The 27150-nt window shown below is 51.1% G+C and overlaps 2 protein-coding genes across 2 annotated transcripts in view; one reads left to right on the plus strand and one right to left on the minus strand.

The window, feature by feature from the left end:
• The window catches only part of LOC122378544 (prolow-density lipoprotein receptor-related protein 1-like), a 32032-nt gene that overhangs the window by 3430 nt on the left and 1452 nt on the right, over positions 1–27150 (minus strand). Inside the window, exons 2-8 of the mRNA XM_043359735.1 lie at positions 22390–22522; positions 18688–18797; positions 16530–17516; positions 8272–8492; positions 3285–3469; positions 1639–1862; positions 715–897 (exon numbers count right to left, since the gene is read on the minus strand). Of these exons, the coding sequence (XP_043215670.1) occupies positions 715–897; positions 1639–1862; positions 3285–3469; positions 8272–8492; positions 16530–17516; positions 18688–18797; positions 22390–22522 (2043 nt within the window). The remainder of the gene's footprint in view (positions 1–714; positions 898–1638; positions 1863–3284; positions 3470–8271; positions 8493–16529; positions 17517–18687; positions 18798–22389; positions 22523–27150) is intronic.
• LOC122378545 (MFS-type transporter SLC18B1-like) overlaps positions 25281–27150 on the plus strand; it is a 45947-nt gene continuing 44077 nt past the window's right edge. Inside the window, exons 1-2 of the mRNA XM_043359737.1 lie at positions 25281–25308; positions 26109–26196. The gene's annotated coding sequence lies outside the window, so the exon portion shown is untranslated. The remainder of the gene's footprint in view (positions 25309–26108; positions 26197–27150) is intronic.

Genomic DNA, 27150 nt, shown 5'->3' on the forward strand with positions numbered 1-27150 from the left:
CCATACCCAGAAAGGATAACGTGGCGCAATATCAAATATCCCATCTACCTCATCCGCCTGGTCTTATCCTCTACAAGGAGCCACCGAACTGTGAAACATCTTACGATAAATGGGGTCAATATGTGATAGACGCGCGGAGCTCGAATGATCCTTGAGCTCTCTGCATAGTTAGGGATTTTAAAACGTCATTCCGGTCACAGGACAGTCGCGTGAGCTGAGACGTTGGTGTTGGGACGGACCTTTCGAAAGAATCACTTCAGTAAAACTGCAACATATGTGACGTATTCAATCGCCGATAAACGGTACAACTGCAGGGGACGTGAACTGATGAGAAGTAATGAATTCAGATTATCTACCATCGTTTCAATGCGAGTTTTTACGAACGAATGTCACTCATAAATATTTTCTTTATGCTGATTCAGTAGGATAAGTTTTAATGTTTGAAAAAAAAAAAAACTCAGCAATAAACTTCGTTAACTCGTTAATCACTGAATCGTCAATAATCTAAGTTAACGTTTGGTGTTTGAAGATGATTTAGCGGTATAATAAGGAACTCTTTAACGGTTAACGATTTAAGGCAGCTATTTGCTGCATTTGCACTTCCGATGCTTTTTAGGTTGCTTATACATGAGGTGATAATTATTACATGAGGTGACGAAGATAAATACATGCCATGATTTTCTTCCGCCACGGGAATCATATAGGCATACTCACGCGGCTTCTGTTGTGACGAGTGGAACACGCGCACACCCATCGGCAGACTGCTAGAGTTGCGCAGGGTGATGGCATGGGTCCCGTTGTATTTGATGATGCTGTTCGTTTGCCAGCTAGACCAGAACAGCTGCTTCTGGTAGATGGCCAGCGAGAAAATGTGCAACAGCGGCTTGATTGTCACGCCTGTGAGAATCAACACATAATGAGGGCCACATCGGTGGGAAAAATGACAGATAACATTAGGCACTTGAGTTCGACAATCGACGACCCAAAACTAGCAGAACTCCACGAAACGAAATGCCTAACGAGTGGTTTTACTCAGTTAACAAGTTAATCTGACATGCAAAATGTGCGACAACATAAAGCCTGACATCATATGGTACAATGTGACATGCGACACAACGACAACTGCCCTTGTAACTTTCGCGTCTATCAATGCATCCTGTCTCTTGCCACCCAGATATGGTTACTTGGTGATCACGGGCGGCCTTCAAAGTGGTGAGCTCACCACATCTGGTGCCCATCATCCTTCATCGCGCAACCGTTTTACATTTTTCCACTGAGATGCTCTGGTCTGAATCAGATGGCCATGAAAACGACCTTCACAGTTGGAGAGCATCAGCCTCCTGCTCATTTAGGACGATCGCCATCGAAGAAAAGTTTGGGAGTTTTGATCAGAGAAAGAATACCGTTATGCCGGATTACCTGTGTCATTTACCAGAGTTTACCTCTTCTTATTTGATCATGAAACGTACCTAATTATAATAGTTCTCCAACGTCAATCTTTAGAGAAAGATACGTCTTTTGTATAACAAATGGATTTCAAATATCGCGATGCCTTGTTTTTTTCCCGCACTTGTTTCACTCGCCCTCCGGACTCCCGAAGACCCCTTAAATCACACTCCTAAGGATTCTTCCACTCACCCTCTGGACTCCTGAGCAGGACGCGCCGGTTGCGTCCGAGCATGTCTGCCACCTCGATGTGACCCTGCTGGGCGTCCGCCCAGAACAGCTGCTGGGTCTCTCGGCTGATGGTGAGCGCGTTGGGCCACACCAGCTCTCCGGAGATGAGGGTGCGAGGCTCGGAGCCGTCCATGCCGGCTGTACCGATAAACGCCGGTTCGGCCCAATCGGTGTAGTAAAGGCGGCTGTGGGAAGGGAGGGGTGAGGGGGGTGAGGTGGTGGTAGTGATGAAAAGGGAGTCTGTGGGGTGAAGATTGAAGAAGTAAGTGATATAATTTTGTGCTTTATCGATAATTGACTTTGTTAAAATCGAAACAAAATTTTACAATAAAAATATACTTTCGGCCGCTGATCAAATCTGAATGATCTCGTTGCTTTCGATTTTTAACGAAAATACGCTCATTACCTAGGTACAGCCCACCACTAAAGTAATGTGTGGTTTTACCCATCTCAACGGATGGCTTTGACCGACGATTAAATGCGGACTGATTGGAAAGAAGACGTCAATATATTAAGTTGTAGCTGCAAGGGTGAAGATACATGTAAGCTACATTTAAAGTCTCGTTGCAGTCTGGCTAATCGTTCCTAGGCTTCAGAAGCAGAACATACCCATGACCGAAACCACACATTACTTCTGCTGTGGACTGTACCTACAGTGTAGGTGGGGGGGGGGGGGGGGTCCTACACCATGCTAAGTTTGGTTTCGGCCACCCGACACATAAAACAGCTGAAAAGCAGGTAAGACGAAGCAACGGAGGGAAGCCAATCTACTCGCATTTTACGACCGCACTTACTTGAAATAACGCCGCAGCATAATAAATTCAACAGAATGACAATAAAACGCAGTTTTTAGTGATGTGCACAATAGCAAGTTTTGTGATATAAAGAGGGCATCAAAATATTAGGAATCTTCTGTAAAAACAACAAAAACAACACCCAAAACCAACATCAGCATCTACCCACGCTGCTCCTCAAGACGCAGAACCGGAAATAGAGACCTACGTAAACAAGCAGCTGACTGTTCTGAAAGACAGGATAAAACACCTATCCGTCGATAAGAAATACGATTTTTTTTAGGGGAGGCGTTTAACCCAAGGGTGCGTTTTCCCCACAGTTACCCTAATTCTTCACCGAACGAGTTTGTGCCGAAAGATCTAACTCACCGAGCTTAACGTTTTACACAACATGATTCCGTATTACAAGTTCGTACAACATGAAATGACATTACGCCCATGAAAATCCATCAGATGACCTTTTGCAACCGGAGATTACACGATTCCTTATTAACCAACGTGGCAGTTCGGACAGTTGCCGGTTTGTCCATACACGGCTGGAGGTGGGAGTTTTCCGAGGCCGGCGAACCCAACTAATCTGTTCTGAAATACCGATGATCTGACGCGATAACAGCCACGAGGGTCAGAATAGAGCTCCACCCCGTCTGGGCAGCCCGTTTCGGCACGGACCGCCATGCAGTGGCTGGTCTGCCCACACGGGCCGGGGCGGAGGGGCAGGGGATGTCTCATCACAGCTCGCCCTCCCACACACCCGACCGCCGCGCCGGGCCCACCGTCCTCTCCTCGCCACCGTCCGCTGTAGCACGCACTCACCCATTCTCCGGGTCGACGCAGATGGCCCTGGGCTTCTTCAGGCCCTTGGTGATGAGTGTGCTGGTGAAGCGGCCGTCGCGGTCCGACACGCGGATGGCGGACGAGCCGCCGTCGGTCCAGTAGAGGTTGCCGGTCACCCAGTCCACGGCCAGGTTGTCCGGGCGCTCGGCGCCAGAGTGCAGCGACTGAGGGAGGAGGGGCGAGAGATGGTTACCGATTACGGCCAGAGTACAAATAAGTAGTGGAAATGGGTCTACCCATTTCTAGGTACAAGTGCTTGCCTGGCTGTGTGGTGCTCATTTAAAATATTCTAATCACCTTTCGAGCACAATACCCGGAAATCCTCCGAAGATCTTTATAGCTAGTGACAGACAGCAAAAGCTGTACGTGTACAAATTATGCAGATGTGTTTTGAAAGTGTGCTGTTGACATGCCTGCTCACACCAGGAAGAAGTATAATCCAATCATTTCCGGTGCTTATGCATAAGCGACTCCTCCCTGGCCCAATATGTGCATGTGCATGGCTGGCACTGACCGCTAGCCCAGCTGTGAGCGGCGCTTACTCACGCCACACAATCACACTCTCACAATACACACCATTCCTCACACGGACGGGCCATCATCAATCCATTGTCGGTGGAATGCCGTCCGCTGCTTGACGGCTGTTATTGATTATTCGCCGGCTCTCGGCGGCGTGTAATCCAAAGTTGTTTGCATGTTTACGCTGCATGGTTCCGGCGACTCGGTACAGCCTTGGCGAGGCCCGCGGCGCCGGCAGCCTTTGCACACGGCGCGCAAAAAGGTGGCGAGGCGCGGGGTCCGGCGCGGGGTCCGGCGTGACTCCGCCCCCGCCGGTGTCGCCACGACACGCGGCCTCTCGGGGCGACTCCGGTCGAGGTCACTGCGGTCACCGGCGACCCACCGAGAGGGAAAGGCGCACAGGGAGACGGACAGTGACGCACGGCGCTGTCGGGTGTCCCACCTGGACACGGACGCCCCGCCGGATGTGACACGGGGAACGTCCCGGCGGCAGTAGGTCGACGCATTTATTCAGAGGTCCAGTGGCCGAAGAGGTCTATGGGTACTTTATTGGTCGTTATCAGTGTCCATTATGCCTAAGTGGTAATTGCTGGGGAGGGTAATACCCGGAGTCGGATCTGCAGTGTGGCGCCGTGAAGCAAGCAGATAGGTAGTTATGGGGATTTTCAACATTGTCAGTAAACTATTAAGCAAAAAATATGATAATGCCTATTTATAATTTTCCTCGTGACTCGTTTGGCTAAATATGACAGAAAACTTTAACAGACACAGTACTGAAGGGTCTATTAGCATAAATTGACTGCAGTCAACAAGTTTAGCTGTTGCAACTTAACAATTAAGCAAGCTCATTGACAGCAGCACTTCTCGAGTTAAGTAGGTGACGCTACTGCAAATCACGCCCTTGCATCAACTCCCCGTTGTCGCTGTCGGGGCGCGCTACGGCGAACGGCCGCAGGTTTTTATGTCCGCTTCATGCCTGACCATTGAGCAATAACCCTCGGGAACAAATGGAAGGGTCGCCGCTGCTGCGCGAATGCGGTCGCTATGCCGCGAAGTTCCTCAGAGTTCAGTCACGGCTTTATGCCGTCCGATTTGCATACGCTGTGGTGTATGCATTGTGGTTTGCGAATGGTGGTCACTGCGCTGGCTGGATCTCAGAGCCGGAGAAATTTAGACCGGCGACTAGGCGGTAGACTCAGCACCCTGAGGTAGATCAGTCATCGGATGAGGGCAGAGGCTAAAGAGTCAGTTGAAAAGAGTCATCTGAATTCCCAATATGCATGCACGGAGGCGTTGAAGTGTTGATGTAGCAGCCAGATAGGTCACACTTTAAAACAGACACAAACAAATGATTGCATTTTACCGATACACTATTCATCGCGTCACCATTGGTGATTTCGCCCGCGATCCCAGTCAGGAAACTAAAATCTTACCTACAGCCAATCCGGATACGAGTACGTCGAATGAATGGTAACGTAACTACGGACCGCAGCGGTCTCGAGACCACCATCAGTTTCGACACCACTCACGATCGTAAACCGATGAGAGTCTGCACCGCTATTCCTGGGACGGAAACTAAACGCATTACACTACCGCACCGTTTTCTCTCTCCAGTGGCGCACTCACAGAGATAGCTCTCAAGTTCGCCACAGCCTTCTTAGTGATTGAACGCTCCACTGCGCACGATATACATTATTATTGGGCTGTGAACAATGCGCATAACGTATCTTTTTACATTTGATCAGCTCATGCGCAAAATGTAGAAGAGAGTAAGGACACAAACGGTATTATAAGAATTCCACAATATATCTGAGAAAATAAGAGCGTGATTTGACCTATAATAAGCCCAGCATTTCGTTCACCATACTGTCCTCCGGTCCTGAATGCAGTAGCGGCGGAACACCTTCAATTAAGGGGGGGGGGGCACTGCCGACTTTTGGTCCCATGCCTTCCATGCAGCGCCCATAGGGCTAATGTTAAAATGTCAAAATCAAAGGGGGCACGGTGCCCCGCGGCGCCACCCCCGTTCCGCCGCCTATGCCTGAATGCTACCTAATGTTCTGCACTGCAATCACTTATCACTTCAAAGAAGCTATAGCCCTTGCTCCTAATCAATTAAAAATACACCTAAGAAGAAGCAGCCAGCTTCATGCATTGCCTAACGGATAAGTACGTCTAACTAAACGGACAATTTACCGAGGATAATTTGCCCTCGGGAGTCGGGACCCAGCGCACTAAACCGTGTTATCGCCGAATCCCGCAAATTGGTAGTCGTCGTGTCGCAAACCAAGTAATGAGCGGTCTCACGCGAATGGCTAATGAACGAGTGACTGAATGAATGAGCTTCTTAAAGTATATTGTTCAACTCGCATTGTCTTCGAGATACGCCACGGGGCAACACATCGATGTTCAGGTTTGATAAGATTCACTCATGGTGGGAATATAGGCGTCTGTGGTAATTCGATCGAAGACTGATGAGCATTTAGTGATTATTACGACAAAATTATAGCGGGCCAAGGCCAGAGACGAAACTGCAAATCAGGAATCCTCATCCACTTAGAGGTGGCTTACCTAATCATCTCAAATAGGCCCATTCGATATTGCTATCAGGTATCCACGCTTAGGTACACGAAACAAGTATTTTCCGACTCTTGTCTTCACTGGAAGTTTTGGTTTTTATCAACGGGTCCTGGTTAAGTATGTATGTTGCAATAAATGTATGCATGGCATACATTTATTGCAATTTGCATTCCTATGCATTTCAGTATCAATGTACCTAAATCAGATGCTTTTGTCACAAAAAATAATAAATAACCAAGGCGGAGAATATTTCAAATCATAAACGCATTAAAGGAAGGGTGCCACCTTTTGGACACAACGCAGTTTTTACAAGATTAGCCTCACATGAACCTAAAAACCGGCTTCACTTACCTATGCTCGAGACGGTCAGCATTGAATCCGCACGTGAAGTTATCATTTGCGAGTTTTGCTGCCAGCATTCGGGCAGGCAAAAATCTTCAGCACTATTTCCTCGTCGTGTTAAGGGTATTTTATAAAACATGAAATCAGCAAAGGTATGTATAAAAGTTATACTTTTGAAGCATGTTTTATCATTTTGAAAGGGTATATTTTTTCTTTATGGTATACACTTAAGTTTTAAAATTTTAATTGGGAAGTTTTTCTAGTAAGTTGCATGAAGGGTGAAGGGTTCCATAGATCTCTTAAACATTGTAAAGGAAAAACCTTTACTCGACTTATTTGATGTATTTATTTGATGTATTTATTTATTATTATTATTATTATTTGATGTATTTATTTGATGTATTTTATTGATGTATTTATTTGATTTGATTTTTGTCTCAGTTGCGCCATCAATGCAAATGGCAGAATGATATGTTGCCATGACAACAGGATATGCCAGCCGTCCTAGCTGCCACATCAAACGACCTTGAGTTGTAGTGGTGATATAAACAACGATCTTTTTTTTTGGCCAATGTATTAAATGCAATGTTTCGGTTTTTTGTATATTGTGGACGCGCTAACCACGTCTAAAAATTCAAATAAGTAAAATAGATTCATAGAACAAAAATTTCGGAAGGTGGCACCCTTCCTTTAAATGACGATAAAACACCATTTTTGTCAGTTTGTCGAGGCGCGAGCAATCTGGAAATGCTTACGTGGATTATTTACCTAATTCCAACTTCCATCACGGTGTCTTTTCTTCTAATCTAAAGTAACTATGCGACTATCGCTTTTTCTCGCCGCACTGTACCTTCCCTAACAAAAATTCGTATAACGCATCTGTGTGGATCTTACGGGAATGTGGTTTGTCTCGACAAACATCCGTACCAGCCTAATTCGCCGTTTAAGTGTACGTGGCACAAGACTGTGACAGGCCGTCCTTCTCTCCCGTACTGAACTACTGCGATTGGGACATGAGCTACCGACCGACCAGCCTCTGAGAGGAGAGGACCTGATGTTACTCAGCTCGGGCTCACGGATACACCGACCCAGCCCGACCGACCGGTGTTTCTCGAATGGATTATCTGGTCTTAACGCTCCGGCTTCCATGCCACCGAGCCCGAGATCGTCGGCGGCACGGGTTGGTGACAGGGCGCGACGGGTCGGTGTTCGTTTCGCCACATTGGCTCATGTTTTGTCACCAGTAGCATGCACCTGCAGTGGCATGAAGGGCGCCCGGTAGGTTTCATGACAGTTTCATGACCTGAGAGCCGACTTGTCGACTTAGAGAATTAGGTGGGCGAAGAAAAAGAAACAGACACCCATCACGTAGGTTTCAACGTCTATCGTATTGCATAATCGACGGCTGGGAGTCCCATGTAACATTCTCTAAAACCAACCTTTCAGTTTCTGTTCGAAGTGAACTTGATCACCAACAGTCCCTTACCACTTTTGGCACTTCCGTCTCCCGATCGTGGGGACCCACCTCTGGAGGGCCGGAGTGGCAGAGGCGGTCGATGCTGCTCGTGGACCGCACCACCGTCCAGAAGAAGCACTGCCTCTGCCAGTCGTAGTCGACACCCACAGCGTTGGTCAGGTCGGTGGCCACTATCTCTTCATTGGTGCCGTCCAGGTCCATCAAATGGAGCGCGTCCCGCGAGGAGAACAGCAGCCGCGGCCGGTCCTCGTCCAGCCGACACGTCCGACCTGAGGTCAGAGGTCACGGGTCAGGGGTCAGGGGTCACAGCAGCCGCGGCCGGTCCTCGTCCAGCCGACACGTAAGTACGACCTGGGCCGCCTTTACATGTTTATATTTATTGACAAACGGACATTCAGCGTCGAGGGTGTGTACTGTGTATCAATTCAAACAATCGCGTGAATGATGGGGTTTGCTATATGGTGACAGTTGCAGTCTCCTTCCTGTACCTATTCAAGTTGCGGACTGACTTTGGATGATAGGTACGACATACCCAGAACAAAATGCTAAGGGCACAGTGAAGAACATCCTAAGCCCATTTACGGAACAGGAGACTCCAGCTCTGGCATGTTTCTCCACGCCAAGCTCAAGAACATGTCGTCTATGCATGCCGTTACACTCAAGACCGCAATCATTAGCATATCATCATGTTAATCTTCCACGTAAACCTTGTCAGCCAAACAAGCAGCTTTGAATATTTTTGCTTCCTAGATCGTAGATGATGGTGCTTTTACAGGAAGATAGAACTAACCTTTACGGAAAAAGGCGGCTCACGAGTGACGCCACCGAGAAGATCAGAGCTGACATTGAATAGCTATCAATCGATCACTGCTTTTTGCACAAGAGTATAGGTACTGTACTACCCTTTTTCTTGACTTGTCAGATGAATGGCCAATGACATAGAATAGAGGACACGCACGATTTTTGCCGAGAACGATCTATATGAATCACTCACGTTGGCCGTTCCGGGAATCGTTCAGTGACGAACCCTCAGACCCGACGTGCACCCGACCCGAAATTTATGATGCGGGTCGGCCGCTAAGTGGTCCGGCAGTCCGTTCTGACACCCCTCAGAAGGGCCGACGGGGAGGGAGCCGAGCGAGAACTGCATCTGAGGCGCCGCCGCTCGCCGCCGCGCCGCCGCTCGGCGCGTCAGCATTGCCTCACACGCGCCGCTGATGTCACCACGCCAACGAGCCGCGCCACCACTGCCGCACCGCTAACTGCAGCCAGCGGCGAAAGTGATTCCGCCGATTTGGCCGCGCTGATTCGCCATAGCGCGCCGCCTCTGCCGCGCGTGGAGATTTGCGACAATCACGACTCGTCTACGGCCACCGTCACGGTTGGAAGGGAGCCACAAGAGCCGTGAAATACGGCGAGACGAGAGGCGCCGTGAGGAGAGTGACGGCGCTAGTTTGGATCCACTCCTCTGACCAAAAGGCAAACGTATTACACACACCGGCTACGTGACAAGGCCGGCGAACGTGGCAGCATCTGGGGCAGATCAATCTCGGCAGAGCGCCAGACAAATCACGGCTGTAAATCATAGCCTGAATAGGTGGGAATCTAATTGTATTTAGCAAATATGTTGCTCAATATTCAATTCAACTTGATATCAACTTGAGGACAGCTGCCTGATGTTTAAAGTTGACCCGAGATGATGGTAATGTACCTTTCTGGACATGTCAATCTCTAAGCATTGCCAGGGGTGTAACTTTTGCTTTTGAGATGGGGGTGCACTTGGTGATGGGGGCGACCTTCAATGAGGATAGGGGCGCTTCCAAGGAGCATAGATGGTGCATATCTCTCAACAGGCGCGCACACAGGATTTTTGAACGGGGGGAGGGGGCACGACCTGCAAACTGGGGCCCTCCATGCCGAAGGGCCCCAGGCTCCAGCCGAAAAAGTTCCCCAACGCGATTATATTTCGGTTGACTTGAAACTAAGCTTCTGTCGATACATGGTAAAACAATTACTTCAGTACCCGTTCAATTTTCAATGCATTTAATGTTCCAGTTTTGTTTACGCAGCATGTTTCATTCACATACGATTCAGTGAGTAATTATCACCATCTTAACAATCACGTAAAATATTCGATTAATAAGCGTGGATGCAAGGCCCTCAGAAATCAGCGCGGGTAGCGCCTGACTGCCGGCCGGCCGACCGACCCAGCCTGGCTAGAAGCGGAGGCTAGTCACGGGTTGGTCCGGATGTGTGTGAGCGGGGCAGCACCCCCTTTGTCAATTCGCGAATTTACTAAGGCACATCGACATGAAAAGTCATTACAATGATTCGTAGCGAGATCACAGACCAGAAATTTAACGTTTTTTTTTCTCATTTTTATACCACATACCTACTATGTACAATGAAGACACAATTTTGAGGCGGCCTGCCCACTTTCCTAGTATCAGTCGTAACAGATATTCAGGAAGCCCGTACCAGGGCACGTACGGCGGCCCCGATCACCCACCTCTCGCTGTCCCGGCGGCGTGCGAGGGACCCACGGCGACCGCGCACCTCACCGACAAAGCAGCACTGTCACAACGAAGAAGCCCTCAAAGGGTCCGACTGAGGGCCGTTTGACGTCAGCTGAGGGCACTTTGGACCTAGCTGATGGCCCTTTGAGGCCTTCTGAGCGCCATTTGACGCCAGCTGAGGGCCATGTGATGTCAGCTGAGGACCCTTTGAGGCCTGCTGAGGGCTCTTCGACGCCATTTGAGGGCCCTTTGAGGCCTTTTAAGGACCCTTTGACGCCAGTCCCTTTGAGGCCCTCTGACGGCCGTGTGACACCAGCTGAGGACCGTTCGACGTCATCTGAGAGCCCTCTGACACCAGCTGGGGGCCTTCTGACGCCAGCTAAGGGCCCTTTGAGGCCTTCGGAGGGCCGTTTGACTCCATCTCATGGTCTTTTGACGCCCTTCAAGGCCTTCTGAGGGCCCTTTGACCCCAGCTGAGGGCCCTTTTGAGGTCTTCGGAGGGCCATTTGACGCTAGCTTAGGGCCCTCTGACGCCAGTTGAGGGTGCTCTGACACCAGTTGGGGGCCTTCTGACGCCAGCCAAGGACCCTTTGACGCCTTCGGAGGCGTTTGACGCCGGCGGAGGGCCCGTTGGCGCCCTTTAAGGACTTCTGAGGCCGTTTGATGTCGGCTGAGGGCCCTTTGATGCCATTTGAGGGCCTTTGATGACATCTGAGGGCCCTTTAAGGCTAACTGAGGGCCCTTTAAGGCCTTCTGAGGGCCCTTTAAGGCCTTCTGAGGGCCCTTTGACGCCAGTTGAAGGTCCTTTGGGGCCTTTTGAAAGTTGTTAAAATTTGACATCTATCACCTTCCCCTTGACTGCGCTGGACATTGTATGACCTCATTTGGGCCTGCTGGGGTCCGAGATGGGCCCTCCTGGTCTTATTAATCGTCATTTCAGCTCATTTTAGACAGTCTTCGGTGGTATTAAGATTAGGGGCCAATTTGAGAGCCATTTGAGATGTTCCCCCTTTCGAATGGGGGGGGGGGGCATGGGTCCGTGTGCCCCAATTGTGTGCGCCTTTGTCTCTCAATTTCGGTAAAATGCTTTGTTGGTATATTTCGAAATTCAGACTTAAGAGTGATCACCATTTTGTGTTCCTCCGATTTAGTTTGAACACAGTCTGATGTTGCAAATGGGATTGCAGTTCATTTATATTAACCCAAGGCCCTCTAACCGGCGCACCGATAAACGGATGTCAAGACTTCTACTTGTAGGTACAAAAACTTTTGAAATAAAATGAATATTTTTCCATGTACAATTTTAATTGTATGAACACTTAACACCCAAATGTTAGAGTAAAATGGTACAAAGTTGGGTATTACGAAATGACATTAAATTCGTTTGCACGAATATCAATCAATTGAATTTATAACGAAATTGCATTTTACTTTTTCATTCCAACTTTTTATAGAATCGGGGTGCCCTTTTTATGCTCGGCGGCTGGTGACACCCACTTTTGTTGGAATCACCTTTTTTATTTGGCGCCTTTCTACTGCTGGGGTCGCCTCTCTCTTGCTCAGGTCACCCCTCTTCTGCTCGGCGAGACTTACTTCTGATGGGCGCTCCTCCTCTGCTGGGGTCTCACTTTTCTGCTGGAAGTGCTGGAGTCTGACAATTTCCTTCCCGGTTATGCCCTATTTTTGCTAGAGGCGTCCCTCTTCTGCCGGGCGAGCCCAACTTCTGCTTAAGTCGCTCGACCTTTTCTACTGACGGCGCCCTTCTTGTGCGCGGCGAGCCCAACTGCCGCTTGAAGTGTCCCATTTTTATTGGATGCGCCCCCTTCTGCGGGCGGCGCCCCTCTTTTGCGTGGCTGTCCCTCTTCTGCTGGAGGCGCCGTCTTCTGGTGGCGGAGCCCCTCTTCTGGTGGAACCGCCCCTCTTCTGCGGGTGCGCACTCTTCTGCTAGAGCGCCCTCTTCTGCTCAGTCAGCTCAACTTCTGCTGAAGGTGCTCGGCTATACCTGTTGGGGACATTGCGCTTTTGCTGGGGAGCCCCTGTTCTGCTGGGGATGCCCCACTTCCGCCGGAGCCGCTGGGGACGTCCCACCTCTGTTGGGGGTGCCCCCGGCCCCACTGCTGCTGGACGAACCCCAGGGCCTCGGCTAAGGAATTTTGACTGGTGGGCCACTTGGGCAGCGACATGGACTGACCTTCGTAGCCATAGCCCCCCCCATTTTCGATTTCTCCCCAGATTTCGGCCACTTTATTCTGCAAAAAAAAAAAAACGTCAGGTTGATATAAAAAATGTAAAAAACGGGCCTCGACCCCTCCCCCCGACTCTTCAGAGAGAGGAGAGAGTAGAGAGTAGGGACCCACAACCCTCTCAGTGGTGATACTCCGGCGGTGCACATAAAATCGCACAAGTATGCACAACATATTGACGCAGATAAAACTTCGGACGATAACTTACGGCCGGTCGGATGTTAAAGGGACCCTCCCACCTTAACATTGGATTTGAGTTGAGATAGCCAAAATGGGGTCCCTGGCTCACAATTACCGGTTTCGGCACTCACAACATCGAAAAATGCCTTAAATCGGAAATATTGAATTTCAAAATTGCAGCATTTTGATTCAGAGGGGCTAATGCTTAGGAATACCCCTCTGAATATGTGACGTCAGCGCAAATATCTAACGATTTTTAAATGTTTGACTAAAACGTTTTGTAGCACGCGGTGGTATATGGTATTTGCGCGCAACATCTGCCGCAAACGCCGCACTTCTAAAATAAAGTCGCTAGAAACAGCGGAGATCCCAAAAAAGTAAACAAAAGTAAAAGTCTAATATCTTGAAAACCGGTGAATATTTTTCGGTGAAATTTGGTAGATATTCGTTTTCGCTCTTTCTGAACCGAGCGACATCACTTTCATGCCAATTCATAAACTTTTCTGAAGGTGGGAGGGTCCCTTTAAAAATCAGCGAGCCCTGAGTGGATCGCTCGCCGACTAGGCGGAGATTCGGAAGCGGTCGGACGGGATCGGGCGTTGTCGGGTGGATCGGAAGGAATTGTGAACAGCACGAGTGCAACTTTAGTAAAGTGGGTTGTAGCAGGAACCCCAAAAGGGGGTTGTACCAGCAGCCCCAACATCTCTGAAAATGAATATTGGTGTCGCATGGAAAAGAATTGACTCAAAAGCCCAAGCGCACTGTGCAACCCTAATATTTATCTAAAAAACTAAGTTACGAGTAGGTATGTACGCTTTTGGTGAACAGTGTCCCAAACTTCAGATTTCTCTTTGGTGTCTGAGTGGAAAATTCTAGCCACCCAAAATGTGAGAGTGGAAAATTATCCATTCTTATTCTTGAGTGTCATCTTCAGCCCAAATGAGAAATTTTTGGAACGCTGACTGTGGACGGTTCGAACTTCGTCCGACTGGTCAGATGTGTGACTGCAAGCATCATACCGGTTGTGAAGACGCATAATATCGCTTGCAGACTTCAATCGGCTGGAAGTCGCCGACACTACCTCTAGTTTGACTCTGGCTTATATCGTGTATATCGACGAGCCGTCTGAGATCGCTCGCAGGCTTATACCCGACCGTCTGAACTGCTCTGTTCTTTATTCGTAGTTTTTCTTGTAACCGACTGGTCTGCGGCAGATGCTTATGTGACTGCAACCACTCGATCGATCGGAAAGCTTGCAAGAACTTTCGCAGACCTCGATCGGCTGGAAGCCGCCGACACTATCTGTAATTGACAGAGGCAAACGTCTTTCACGATTATTGCATAAAATTTAAAGCCTCGGTCACACTTCACCGGATTGGACCAACGGACGAGAAACGGACGAGAACTGTCAGCGTCCGGTGATGTCCGTTTGTTTCCGTTGGACGTCCGTTTGTCATCCGCTAATATCCGTTCCATATCCGGTGGTGTCCGGTTGAGCACACCGGACACCACTGGACATGGAAGTACTGTGACGTCACATGGAAATCGAAGTAAAAATCATACAGCAAAGACGTAGGTGGTGGATTTTTTTTTTTAAAGTTGTGGGTACTATAGTCCACCCAAGAGGCTTAACAGCCTGAAAATGTACGATAAGATCTGCTATTTCAATTTGAAAAGTGAAAAAGTGAAAACTTCGATTTTTCGGAAAATTACTGGTGGGCCAAATCTTTGAGGCTGGTGGGCCATTTCGGGTCACTGGTGGGCCATTTGGCCCACCAGTTAACATGTTAGCCGAGGCCCTGACGAACCCAACTTTTGCTCCAGGTGCCCCTTTTGTATTGGGGCGCATCTCTTCTTTAGGCATCCCTCTCCTGGTAGGGCGCCCCTTTCTGGTGTGGCGCCCCTTTCTACTGGGGGCTCCCTTATGCTCGGGGTACTCCTCTTATGCTGGGGGCGCCCCACTACTGCTGGACGAGCCCAACTTTTGCTTGAGGTGCTCCATTGATATTGGAGTGCCTCTCTTCTTCTGGAAACATCCCTTCTGGTGGGGCGCCCCCTTTCTGCTGGGGAGCCATTCTTGTGCTGAGGGCGCTCCTTTTCTGCTGGAGGCATCTCTCTTCTGGTGGGGCGCCCCCTTTCTGCTGGGGTGCCCTTCTTCTGCTGGGGCACCCTTCTTCTGGTGAGGCGCCCCTTTCTGCTGGGGTCGCCCGTGTTCTACTGAGGGCGCTCTTCTACTGGGCGGTCCCAAGTTCTGTTTGAGGTGCCTCATTCCTATTGGGGGCGCCTATCCTCCGCTGGGGCGCCAGTCTTCTGCTTGACGATCCCAACCTACGTTGGAGGTGCCCCACTTCTGCCTCGGGCGCTCCACTTTTGCTGAGAAAGTCCCGTTCTTGCCGGGGTGCCCCTTTCACCCATTTTTGGGGGACGATACGACTGGACGCTTCCCAAGCCCGCAAGCAGCACGACGCCGGTCACGAGACGGAATGTAGCCGAGAAATTACCCTCGCCATCTGCTAAAGAGCTTATCGGTGTCGGGCGGCGTGTGGGGCGCCACTTAGCCTATGGGGGTGCACTTTGACATGATGGGGGTGCACTTTCAGGGGATGGGGGTGCACCTGCACCCCCATACATATAGAAAGTTACACCGCTGAGCATTGCTCGTGACGCTGACTATGCAGTTTGGTGGAGGGGAAGCTGCTCGCCGCTAACCGTTGAGTTTTAGCTCGCTAAATCGCTGTCGTTATTGCGCTGTTGAGTATAGGGTCGTGACACAAATTACAGAAGTGTTGCACTAACTTGGACAGCGTCTTCATATCTGCAATGAGAAACTAAACGTGGGAAGACAGAGATGTTCCGATCCCACAATAGTAGGCGAAATGATGAGACATATTTAGTAGACGTGTAACGTGATACTTTAATAATACAATGAATATGATTTAATAGAGCCATTCATAATTCATTATCCGCGGCTATATTTATTAATGAAATCTTAATGCTTTTGAATATTGTCCAATGCAATAGAATAAAAGAAATGTTCAGGAAGGTGCTCGAGGTGGTGCAGCTTGCGGTCATACAAGAGGTGGATGAAGCTATGACGTAATTAAAAGCAGACGTAAGTGCACCACTGACAGGCAAACGGCACTCACCAGAAACGGTTAAAGGTGGAAACTGAGAAATATCTTTATTATTTGTGGTGCACTTAAACCAAAAATCATCCACGGTAAACGATAGTGAGACAACCCCCATTAGCGCCCAATATCTAGGGTTGTGGCCACCGGTATCAGCTCATAGAACCTGACCCATCAGCCGACACTTCCAACCCGACCACCCCGTGAACGACTACTGTTCACCGCCTCTCGGTACTCACCGTCGGGCTGAAGGCGCATCTGCTCCGGGCAGCTGCAGTGGACTAAGCCGCTGATGTCGCTGCTACAGACGTGGCTACAGCCGCCGTTGGCCCGCAGGCAGCTGTTGCTGCTGTCGTCCAGCGGCAGAGGCACCACGGCGTCCACTGGCTCGGCCGAGCGGGTGGTCGTGCTCGAAGGATCCCGGGTCAGCGCAGCAGACGGACCCGTGGTCGGCCTCCGCCGCCGAGACGGCCGCCGTGCCCGAGCAGTGGTGGCTGCTTCCGTGGTGGTCAGCTCTGTGACAGCCTCAGTGGCAGGCTCAGCTCGCTCCGTGGTGGTCAGACGAGCCGTCTCCGTGGTCGTCTGGACGGGCGACTCCCGAGTGGTCGTTTCGGTTTCTGCGTCTGTCGGTTCCGTCGTCACTCGAGGTCTGACGTCGGCGTCGGTCAGCTTGGTCTCGTTCAGAGCGGCCATCCTGAGCAGCACCTGCGGCAGACAGGCGTCTCCCTGGCAGGGCCCGGCCGCCGCCAGTCGCTGAGCGGCCTCCGCACAGCTGCCGCCCTCACACTCGGGAAGACGAACAGTAACGCACCGGTCACCGACGCAGCCCTCGCCGTCCCGCGCCAGCGTCTGCAGGATCTGCGGCAGGCAGGTGCCGTTCTCACAGGGGAACGGCGCGTCGGTGGCCGAGCGCTGCCGCTCGCCCATGGCGGCGATCTGTAGCAGCAGCTGCGGCATCGGCTCCAGCGGCCGGGTGGGGTCGGCCGGCCGCGCCACGGCGTCCAGGTCCGGGCAGTTGACTCCCTCGCACGGCTCGCCGCCCTCGGCGATCTCCAGCAGCAGATCGGGAACGGGACGCTTGGCGGCCGGCTCCGTGGGCACCCTCGGACGCTGCGCTCGGTTGGAGGCCGGCTGACTGCTCAGTCTCCGACCTGAGCTCTCTGACCGCGCCAGGCCGGAGACGTCCACCGCCCGGCCCCCGGCCACGCTGCGAGCGCCGATCGCCTCTGAAACGGGCACAGCACGCGTGAGCTGCGTACACGACGGCCGCGTTTGGCTCTCATCCAGATACACTCGTCCATCAAAATGATGGTTTACTCTAACCACGGCCCGGGTGGGATGGGGAATGGGGATGTATCTCTATTTAATCGCCTTAACATGTATACAATGTATAAACCCTACAAGCTGGCTTACGACACGACCGAAACATTTAAAGGACAGCGGTGTAAGTTGAATCATTCTCGATCCTTCCTTGGGGACAGCATGACGTAAATTAATCTGTTTCGGGTGTGCCCTTGGCAGCGCCATAGTGCTGGCAGAATCCGTGGTCTCGTGATGACAGTTGAGTCCGTCCGAATATCTCCTTAGAAGGTGACGCAAAACGGTCTGACGCAAACATGTTGCGGTCAGCCTAGCCCCCGGTAGCTGTTGCATCGGTTTATCTGTACCGTGTTTCTCGAGAGGATGAAGTCTGCTTTTCCTAACTGGTTGCTCGGTTGCACCAATCGACCCTCACGGGATACTTGAGGAAGAGCACCGTGACGAAAAACGTAAACATCCAATTGGGAGGACCCGTTACGACGCTGGTGGGGGCCGTCATGTTGAGTGAAGATATGTCAAACAAATTGATAAGAAGAGCGGCTACCATATCGGGAGTTCCGTGGCAGACACAACAGACGCATAACTACATCCGCTGATGAAATGGAAACAGCGGCGCGATGCGAGACGGATGGTGATTGACGGTCATCAATAGCGGCAGCACTGGCACCGGAAAGTCGTTAAATTCTTAAGATAATAAGGAATTCTAAGACATGACATTGATAGGATATGACCGACACAGCTAAGTAGAGGAAGGAACAGAACACCAATCAAGTGAAAGTCTGACGACGGGACAATCGGGGATCACCATGCAGGTATGCAGGCCTAAGTCTGCTGCAACTGAGCCTGTCTCGCTGACCGAATGAATGACGCAATGACCCGCTGTGGACGGCGCGTAACCGCAGCCGGGCCCACGTGAGGCGGCCATCGGAAGGCGCTGAGGTCACGGCTCACTGCCGAGCCGCCCGGGTCAGTCGGCCGTCTCGACCGCTGCCGGCAGACCCGGCGGCGGCGTCTAGCACCGGCAGAACGCGGCGGTAGGACCGGATCGGGTCAGGGCCGGCGCCTACACACACGTACCGGTGGGGACGCAGCTGACGCGGCGGCAGCAGTTGGGCCACGGCGCCTCCGGGTCCGGGTGGACCACCTCGCAGCCCGGTTCCAGACGGTCCTCGATGATATAGCGGCACCTGGCGGACAGACGCAGGTCAAGTCAGGTCAGGTCAGGTCAGGTCAGGTCAGGTCAGGTCAGGTCAGGTCAGGTCAGGTCAGGTCAGGTCAGGTCAGGTCAGGTCAGGTCAGATCAACTCTTGGAAGGACGTGGCATGTGTAATTTGAAGTTGAGCATTATTGAGTGTTGTGTTTTTTTCTATAGTTATTCAAGGAGGAGCGAGGACGGCACAAGCTGCTTTATACAGCAACAAACAGAATAAATATACATTGGCGAAAAGCATCTCTTTGTTTTTGGAATTCGCTCGCAATTACAACACAGGCTGAGGGATTTGTCCTTAAAAAATAAAAATGAAGTCAATTTTGTCCGACGAAGACGGCTAATATCGTCTCAGAGGGTCTTTGCGTCGACTAGCAAAATATGAAGTATATAAAATGAATAATAAATAAATAATTAAATAAATAAATAAAAACCGGACAGGTACGAGCATCACTTTGCTGCGGATGTCTCAAATCTATCATTGCTCACTCGATGCTCGAGCTCATATTCGCGCTTCATAAGCACCAGCCTTATTTGATGACGCCCTCACAGGTCTCTCTATCACCTATCTTTACCGCCTTTTTGCCGCCTCTCGAAACGCCTCCAGCCGGCACCCGGAGGTAATTACATCCCCCAGGACAATCATGCTCCGCCGCGCCACCGGTGCGGGCTCTGACGTCAGCACCAATCATCGGCGACCGGAGGCCGTCGCGACTCGTCACCCGCCTGTGATTGCCCCGTCATTACGCGCCGCATCTGCCGCCGGCGCGCCGCCGCCGCCGCCGCACTCGGTCGCGCCGATCGGCCGTCACGCGCGCCAAATACGGCACGCTGAAGGTCGTCCGGTGGTGGGCGCGCGCGCCTCCCGGCCGCTTTGTGGTCACACAGGTCAGCCGCGGAGGCGCGGTGCGGGCGCCGCTCCGATGACGGCGGAGGTGGCGGAGCGGCGCGCGGTGGCGGCACGTTGATGGATGACGGCGATGAGCAACGCTCGGTGGTCTGGAGCGGGCGTCATCATGAGAGACGGGGCGTCATCCTGCGGGGCGGGGGCGTCATCCCGAGGGGCGGGGGCGTCATCCCGCGGCGGCGGGTGCGGAGATCAGTGCCTGGCGGTACCGGTCTGAGTCAGCTGGTCGTCCGGCTGGCCACGTCATTGCCCGGTGGGCGGGGACCACGGCCGGCACGGGCCGGAGCCGACCGGTCCCACCCCCGAGACCTAAGGCCCCGCAGATGGACCGAACTATCGAGACAATCTGAGGAGTCGAGGGTGGCGTATCACGGCACGAGCCGCCGCTGGCCGTGAGAGTCTGAGGAAGCGTCACGGACCACCGGCGCCTCCTCTCGCTATGTCAGGCACCACTGGGCACCACCGGTGCGCTAAGGACGGCACACGATTCAGGCTGTAACGGAGGCATCTTCCGGGATTCCGGTGACACTGTCACACCTTCATGACATCCCGACAGTCGTGTTCAACGTCCCGGGTGACTTTTGGGTATTGATTGATGCAGCTGGGACGTTCACGACGTAGCCGGTAAGGCGTGACCTGCCGTTCATGCCGCATCAAATCGTGCCGTGTAGTCGTGGGGATGAATCAATGGCCTTGACACTGCGGAACGATACAGGAACAGCTAAGGAACGTGATGTGCTCTTGCACAAAGGTCACGTCCCAGGTCAGGTCAGAGGAATTGATGAGTGAACGGGCACCATCTCTTATTCGAGGGATCGGCTACGAATGATCCCAGGAAGTCAGCAATATGAGTCACGAGAGCGTTACGAATCAAAGGTGACGTTCAATTTAGAGCAATGAGCAATTAAAATTAAAAAAAAACAATGGTCATAAACACCATGCAAATCAGTTCATTGTCGAATCTATTCGACATTTCTGTTCAATTAAGTCATCAATGAGGTATAACATTAGTTTTATCGCTCTTCATCACACTTCTTTAAGTCCTCACGGTGTGACCTCCCATATGACCAACACTCAAAGTCACAACAGCGCCTTCTCTTTCCACATGACGTCTCCCATTTCTCGCATCCTTATCTATACATCATCTGGCTGAGCTGACTGCGCCTCCGGTGGGGCCTCCGTTGGCTGATGGTCTCTGTTTGGAAGCCGTACTCTCCTAAACCCAGGACCATTTACCGGTGAAAGGCGCCTCACGCGGCACGGTGCCGGTGCCACGGCCGGACCGTGCCGGTGCGACCCGCGCACAGCCACGAGTGATGGCCACGCGTGACCGGCCTCTCCGAGTCGCCGCACGGAGAGCAATGGCCAATTAGTGTGCGCGCGCTGTGGTGATCGCCGCCTCGTATTTAGCAGGCGGGCTGTGAGTGTTTGTGCGAGTGAAATCCTCCGTCCGTCACTCTCTGGGTGTCCGGAGATATTAATCTTTCCACGTCAGTTGAGCCGCCGCCGCAGGAGTGATCGCTTGTTTTGGCCGTCCATGGCAGCTGTCGGCCTGCTCTGGTCCCGGCGGCGCCAGCGGCGGACCCTGATCAAGGCGTGCCGCCGAGACGGCCGAGCCATTTGCACCCTCCTCCTCAGCGGAGAGCGCCGCCACTCCGCCGCCCGTCCCTCCCAGGATGTTCATTACTCCGTCAGGCTGACATCACTCTCAGACCCCTCTGCCATAAGTGTAAGGGTCCTCGAGACAACAACCACGTAGATGTTCGACAAAGGGCAGCGCTCCATAAAAGGCAGCACTGGTACTGACAGGCGCTGAACGTTTGCCAACTGGTCAGGGAATGCGCCGGACAGGGTACGACCCATCCTGCCGGATCAGCCTTCATTGCCGTGGCGTAAGAGGGCTGCAAGTGCGCCGGCCATTCATCGCATGAGCGCGACAAAGCCCTGCCTTGTCGAGAGTCCAGGACGGCTCACCGTCTGAGCGCCCATCTCCGGAACAGACTCTGTTTATGGCTGGGATCAGCGATGTTAATCGACTGTCGTAATCGTTGAAGAATGACTGATGGGCCACGGATCGCAGCGGACGCCTCAGCCGCTGCCAGAGACAAAGGACTCGATCGATGGACGGTGGGAAAACGCTCTAACGATAGTCACGGCGGTAACGCGAGAGAGCTAGCCTGATGTATTCGTGATTCCGTATACTTTATGACGCTTTGGAATTTTACGTTGTCTTGTTTTTGAAAGTGCGAATACTTTTTTTGTTCTGATGTCCAAGACTATCCAGAAATCCAGATTAATGTTTTCATTTGTAAAACGAATAATCGAAAGAAGCCAGCTGCCATAATATGTCCATTTAAATTCAAACGAAATTGAACGAGATCAAGGAGATCGGCCGCATCCCGTCAGACAGAAAAATGCGTCTACTCCAATTAATATCCAATTCCACCGATGGAAAGTCGTGAGATGTGGCGGCAGAACCAGTTCTACCGGTCAGATGACATCATCAAACAACACCCTTGGCTTCCCGATCTCCACATATCAGAGGAGACATGGGAGTGCCCTGCGGCAGACCGGATCCGAGTGGCGCCCGCGGCTGCTGGGGACCACTCTCGCTGGACGCTGTGCGGCGGGGCGTAGGTATGGTCTCCCGGAAAGTATCACTCACCCGAGCACGAGCACGCCGGGCCGGCCGTTGGTCCAGCCGTCCACGCACTCCGCCTTTGTGCAGCCCGCCTCTCGCCATGTGTCGCCGATGCTGAAGTACCGGTTCAAAGTCTTGGAGTAACAGTCGCCAGCCTCTGCAAATAAGCGAAGAGGTTAAATGCGATGGAAGCTGCTTTCAGAATCGTTTGGATGGAATAGTCGTTTATGCGCAATAATGCTTTGGATCAATTTTAATTTTTATATGCACTTTACGTTGTACCTAATGTGGGAAACAAATAAAAAAAAATTATCTAACACCAGATAATTCAAAGGTAAGACACCAAGAACAAAAGAACAACAAGACTTGTAGCCACAACAACTTGTCGTTTCCCAGACATCAAGCACGTCAACCAACTTCGTCTTTGTGTGATCAAGTCACGACCACGCGATAAACAAGCCCAAGTGAGTCGAACCATAAGTCACGCTTATGCAAGTACGTTTTGTTTAGATGTCATATTTTTTACAGTCTTATTTTGCGGATATTCATGCTAACGAGGGGAGTATAATTAACACTTTTCTATGGCCTGTCATGATTTAAAAGGAACGTTGAACTATATTTTTTTCAATTGCCTCAAACCATATCTAGCTGCTGGAAAGCAAGTGGATGAAAAATACCTCAAAAGATCACAGATATAGACAAATTGGTTGGGCTGCAGTCCGTTTTGAGGAATCGAATCACTTTCATAAGCATTGCAGAGTAGAGTGAATCTGTTTTATTAGTTGGTCAATTTCTTTCTATGCAATTAAAATGACAAAGTTTCATAACTTTTGTGCGCTGCGGGGCAACGACGCATGCGCCGATGGATCTAAATCCGTCAGTGATTTTATCTTTTGCAGCTACAGGTCAGTCTGAAAATCACGGTGTTTCGTTTCATTTTTTTTCAGCCACATTTGGTCCATTGTCAATGACCTCTGGTCTCTTCCCAGAACAGTTATCAGCCCTGATCGTTAACTGTCCGCACACAGCTGGTTTGGTGTAACCTCTATAGGGGCCATAGAGGCACTGTTCCGAGTATACCCTGAAAAGGGCCTCTATGGCCAGTTGACCGTCAGCTCAACGAATAGGCGCCTCGCTAGCTGTGACAGACAGACTTCTGAAACTTCTAAAACGGCGCAGTCGGCGAATCGATTCAGTGCCCTCCTAATTATTGAGGTCCTCAACTGAGTCGAGCACTGCTGTCGCTCAAGACGCAGCTTAGCTACATATATAGTATACCTATACCCCGGCTCCGCCTTACCTATGTGCTGCTCGAGTTTGAATCTGATCAGAGCACGGCAACGGGGGACAGTTCAGCCACGCCCAGGCGCCCAGTCTCGTACCCATCTCGGGCGCCAATTTTGCACCGGTGGCACGCCCGCCTCACACCCCGATTGCGCCTTCGTCCGGCCGTCCCGCCGAGCCGGCGCCGATGAACCGCGCCCCGGCTGGAATATGGCATCCAGTGGCGTCAGCCGGGCACCCAGAGCGGGCCGGTGGGCCGCGAAATTGCGCTGATGCGCCCATTGTTTGGCAGGCGGTGGCCCATTGGAGCTGTGCATCGGACGGTGTCCAAACACCGCCGCATAGTCAGACGACAGGCCGCTAAAGTGGCCGGCCGGCCAACAGTGGAGTGGGGCCATGTCAGTGGACACTGTGCCAAATGTTCACACAACAGATGCAACTGATGAGGTTTGCCGGCGCGGTAGTGGAATATATGTAATCTTCACTAAAGTAAAGCACAATTGCACGGCGATCCTTACTCCTTGGATAGAAATAATGCTGACAATGAACAGAACGTATTTAAAGTGCAAAATGCCTTCATAGTTTGAACCTACGAGACAGGGTTTACGTGAAGCGCATATCAATTAAACGAGGCATGAAATATGCATGCGAGTATAAATCATGCGTAAGGACCATAACGTGTGCACCATTTTGCATAATGAGAGGTCTGAGGGAGCGTAGAACTAATTATTTCAGAATATACTCGCGTCTGCGAATATCCATGCAAGCACAGGCATTTCATTTTCCAGCAGAATGCATATTACACCGCTTATTTCAGGCTCATTTTTGCATTTAATTTAGAAAACATCTTCTACTCTTACTCTGTAAAATGAACGAGACCATCCGACTGAGACGCGCCATCGTTTAAGTGTCCAAACACCGGGTCTGCTGCGATTGTGTGTGTCTAATAGCGTTAGCCTTCAAACACGGACAGACGCACGAAATTGTGGGTGCTGTGAGCTGCACCTTGCCTGTCTCATAAGTTCTGTGATCGCCAGCCCTCTATCTGTCTTCATAGTGTCTTGTATCCTTGTTCTGTGGGCTCCATCCCTCCAACAGGTTATGTTCTGTGAACTCCATCCATCTGTCAGTCTATGTTCTGTGGGCGCCGGCCGCCGACCATCTATCTGTCTATGCTTTGTGAGCCCCCACCTTCTCTCTAGTGTCTATGTAGTGTCTATGTTCTGTGGGCTCCGACCCTTCAGCTGTCTATGCTCTGTGGGCTCCGGCCCTTCAGCTGTCTATGCTCTGTGGGCGCCGGCGCTTCAGCTGTGTTCTGTGGGCGCCGGCCCTTCAGCTGTCTATGTTCTGTGGGCCCCGGCCCTTCAGCTGTCTATGCTATGTGGGCGCCGGCCCTCCAGTGGTCGCCGTGTGTGGGCGCCGACCCTTTAGTTGTCTATGTCTATGCTCTGTGGGCGCCGACCCTCCATCCGTCGCGTCGCCGTGTGTGGGAGGCGGCCGGAGCCCGGACAGGGAAGGGTCGAGGTGAGCGGGGTGGACCGACCTCGTGCACACCGGCACCGACCGGACCTCTCCGAGAACAGGGCGGGCCCTCCCGCCCCGGTCGGATCGCAGCAGTCTCCCGAGGTGGCCGAAAAAGGGTGACGCGATAGCTTTACGGTACGTTTTTGTAAGAACTAAGGTAATGTATAGTGGAGCGCACGCGCTGTTTGTTTTATATAGAATAGAAGGTACTGGGTACTGACTAGTGACTAAAGAAGCTATTGAACCTATCAGCTATTAGGATCTCACTAAATGACATGTCTAGCAAATCCAATCAATAACCATAGTTCTATGACACGTCCGCCCATTGAGATGCATGCATAATTTTCAAGCCACAGAAATGCTCGCTAAAACAGGATACAGCTCGACTCATCGAAAATTTCGTCGAACGAGCCTGGCAATGTGTTGTGCAATATGCAAGATTTCAACACTGCTTTGTTACCATGTGCCCCAAGTCAGGACGGCATAGTGTGCTAATAAAAGGCTCCAATTCAAAGTGAACACCCGGGTGCCAGCTGTGAATTGATTGCAAGCTACAAGCCGTTCTACCCGTTTTCAATATGTATGAAAACCACGCATCCCTTTTTCATGTCTCTCGCTTAGGAGAGGAACGGAGATTCTCATGCCTTTTTCGAGGTCATTTACTACAATACACATATTCTCTTAGAGCCAATTCAACAGCTGGATCGTCTATTTCACCTAACTATTGTCCTTAGAATTATTCAGTAAGGTCGCTCTCTGCTTGCGTCCTGAAACTAAATGCTGTAGGCTCACCTATATGCGCTGTGCGGTTTTGTGTTTTTTGTTATTATTCTTATATCGTGTGCTACAATGTAGTGGCAGAAGTCTGCCTCCACATAATGACATCAGCCCGTGCCTTTCGACTGATATCCGGCTTTGACTTGGCTTGTCAACAGCAGCATGACAACATTCGCCCTGAAGGTTGCATCACGACAATCAATCAACGGCTCTTCTCTGCTTCTTCGGCTGATTCAATGCGTTCCGGTGAGTCACCGTCAGGCTTCAGAGCCAACTATTTTAGCTTTGATGCAGCAATTATCTATTTGGTGATGTCCCCGTTTATATAAACAGCTCCTGACAGGTGCCCTGAGCTGGGGAGTCTGAGAAATTCCACTGACCGCTACTACTCTGAGAAGTAAAGTGTGCAATGTATTTGCAGTACTCATTCTTACAGCGGGCAGTGGAATCTTTTGCCGGGTCTCACTGTAGGAAGTAGGAACATAGGCACATCTAGCGCGGATACTGAGTTAGAAAATCCGTGGTGGTGGCCGACCCACCCTCACACGGCTCATATCGACCCGTGGACCCGACCCACTCGGTTGACACTACCACCGGCAATGGTAGACAGGGTTCGGTTCGGTTTTTGTGCTGATATCAGTGTCACGGCAATGTGGCAGGAGAACGCTGGTGCATTAACGGTCCGAACTGACTTCTGGACACATGAAAGACTAGCGCTCAGTTGACAAGTTTTGCCGACCGTTGTCTCCGCGACTCTCTCAACATTGATTGCTACCATCTCGCTTTTAGACGATAATTGATTCGTGACTCGGACGAATAATCACTCTTTCGAAACGTTTTATTCTTTCGTGAGAAAATCCAGCTTATGATCATTATATGCGTCATTAAACGTGAAATGGATGAACCTCAATAGCGTTCGGTCCCATGACGTTTCACAACTTTTGGTACAGGTGCCAATGAGCGTTAGACGGAAATCAAACTTGGTAGCTAACCTGCTATATACCTACTCAACAGTCAGCAGCCTATGTCAAAACCCTTCTAAAATGTCAAAGCAAAGCTGGATAGACGTCTAAGTCCAGCTTTCCAGAACACTGTGTTTCAATGACACTTGACAGTCATCTTCGCAGATAATGGAAGACAAGCATCCATCCCATTCTGTTCAGATTCAGTTCTGCCGTAAGTTCAAATTTGTCTACATTG

This window comes from Amphibalanus amphitrite, unplaced genomic scaffold, assembly GCF_019059575.1.
Source record: "Amphibalanus amphitrite isolate SeventyFive unplaced genomic scaffold, NRLGWU_Aamphi_draft 000061F_arrow, whole genome shotgun sequence".
NCBI classification, from domain to species: Eukaryota; Metazoa; Arthropoda; class Thecostraca; order Balanomorpha; family Balanidae; genus Amphibalanus; species Amphibalanus amphitrite.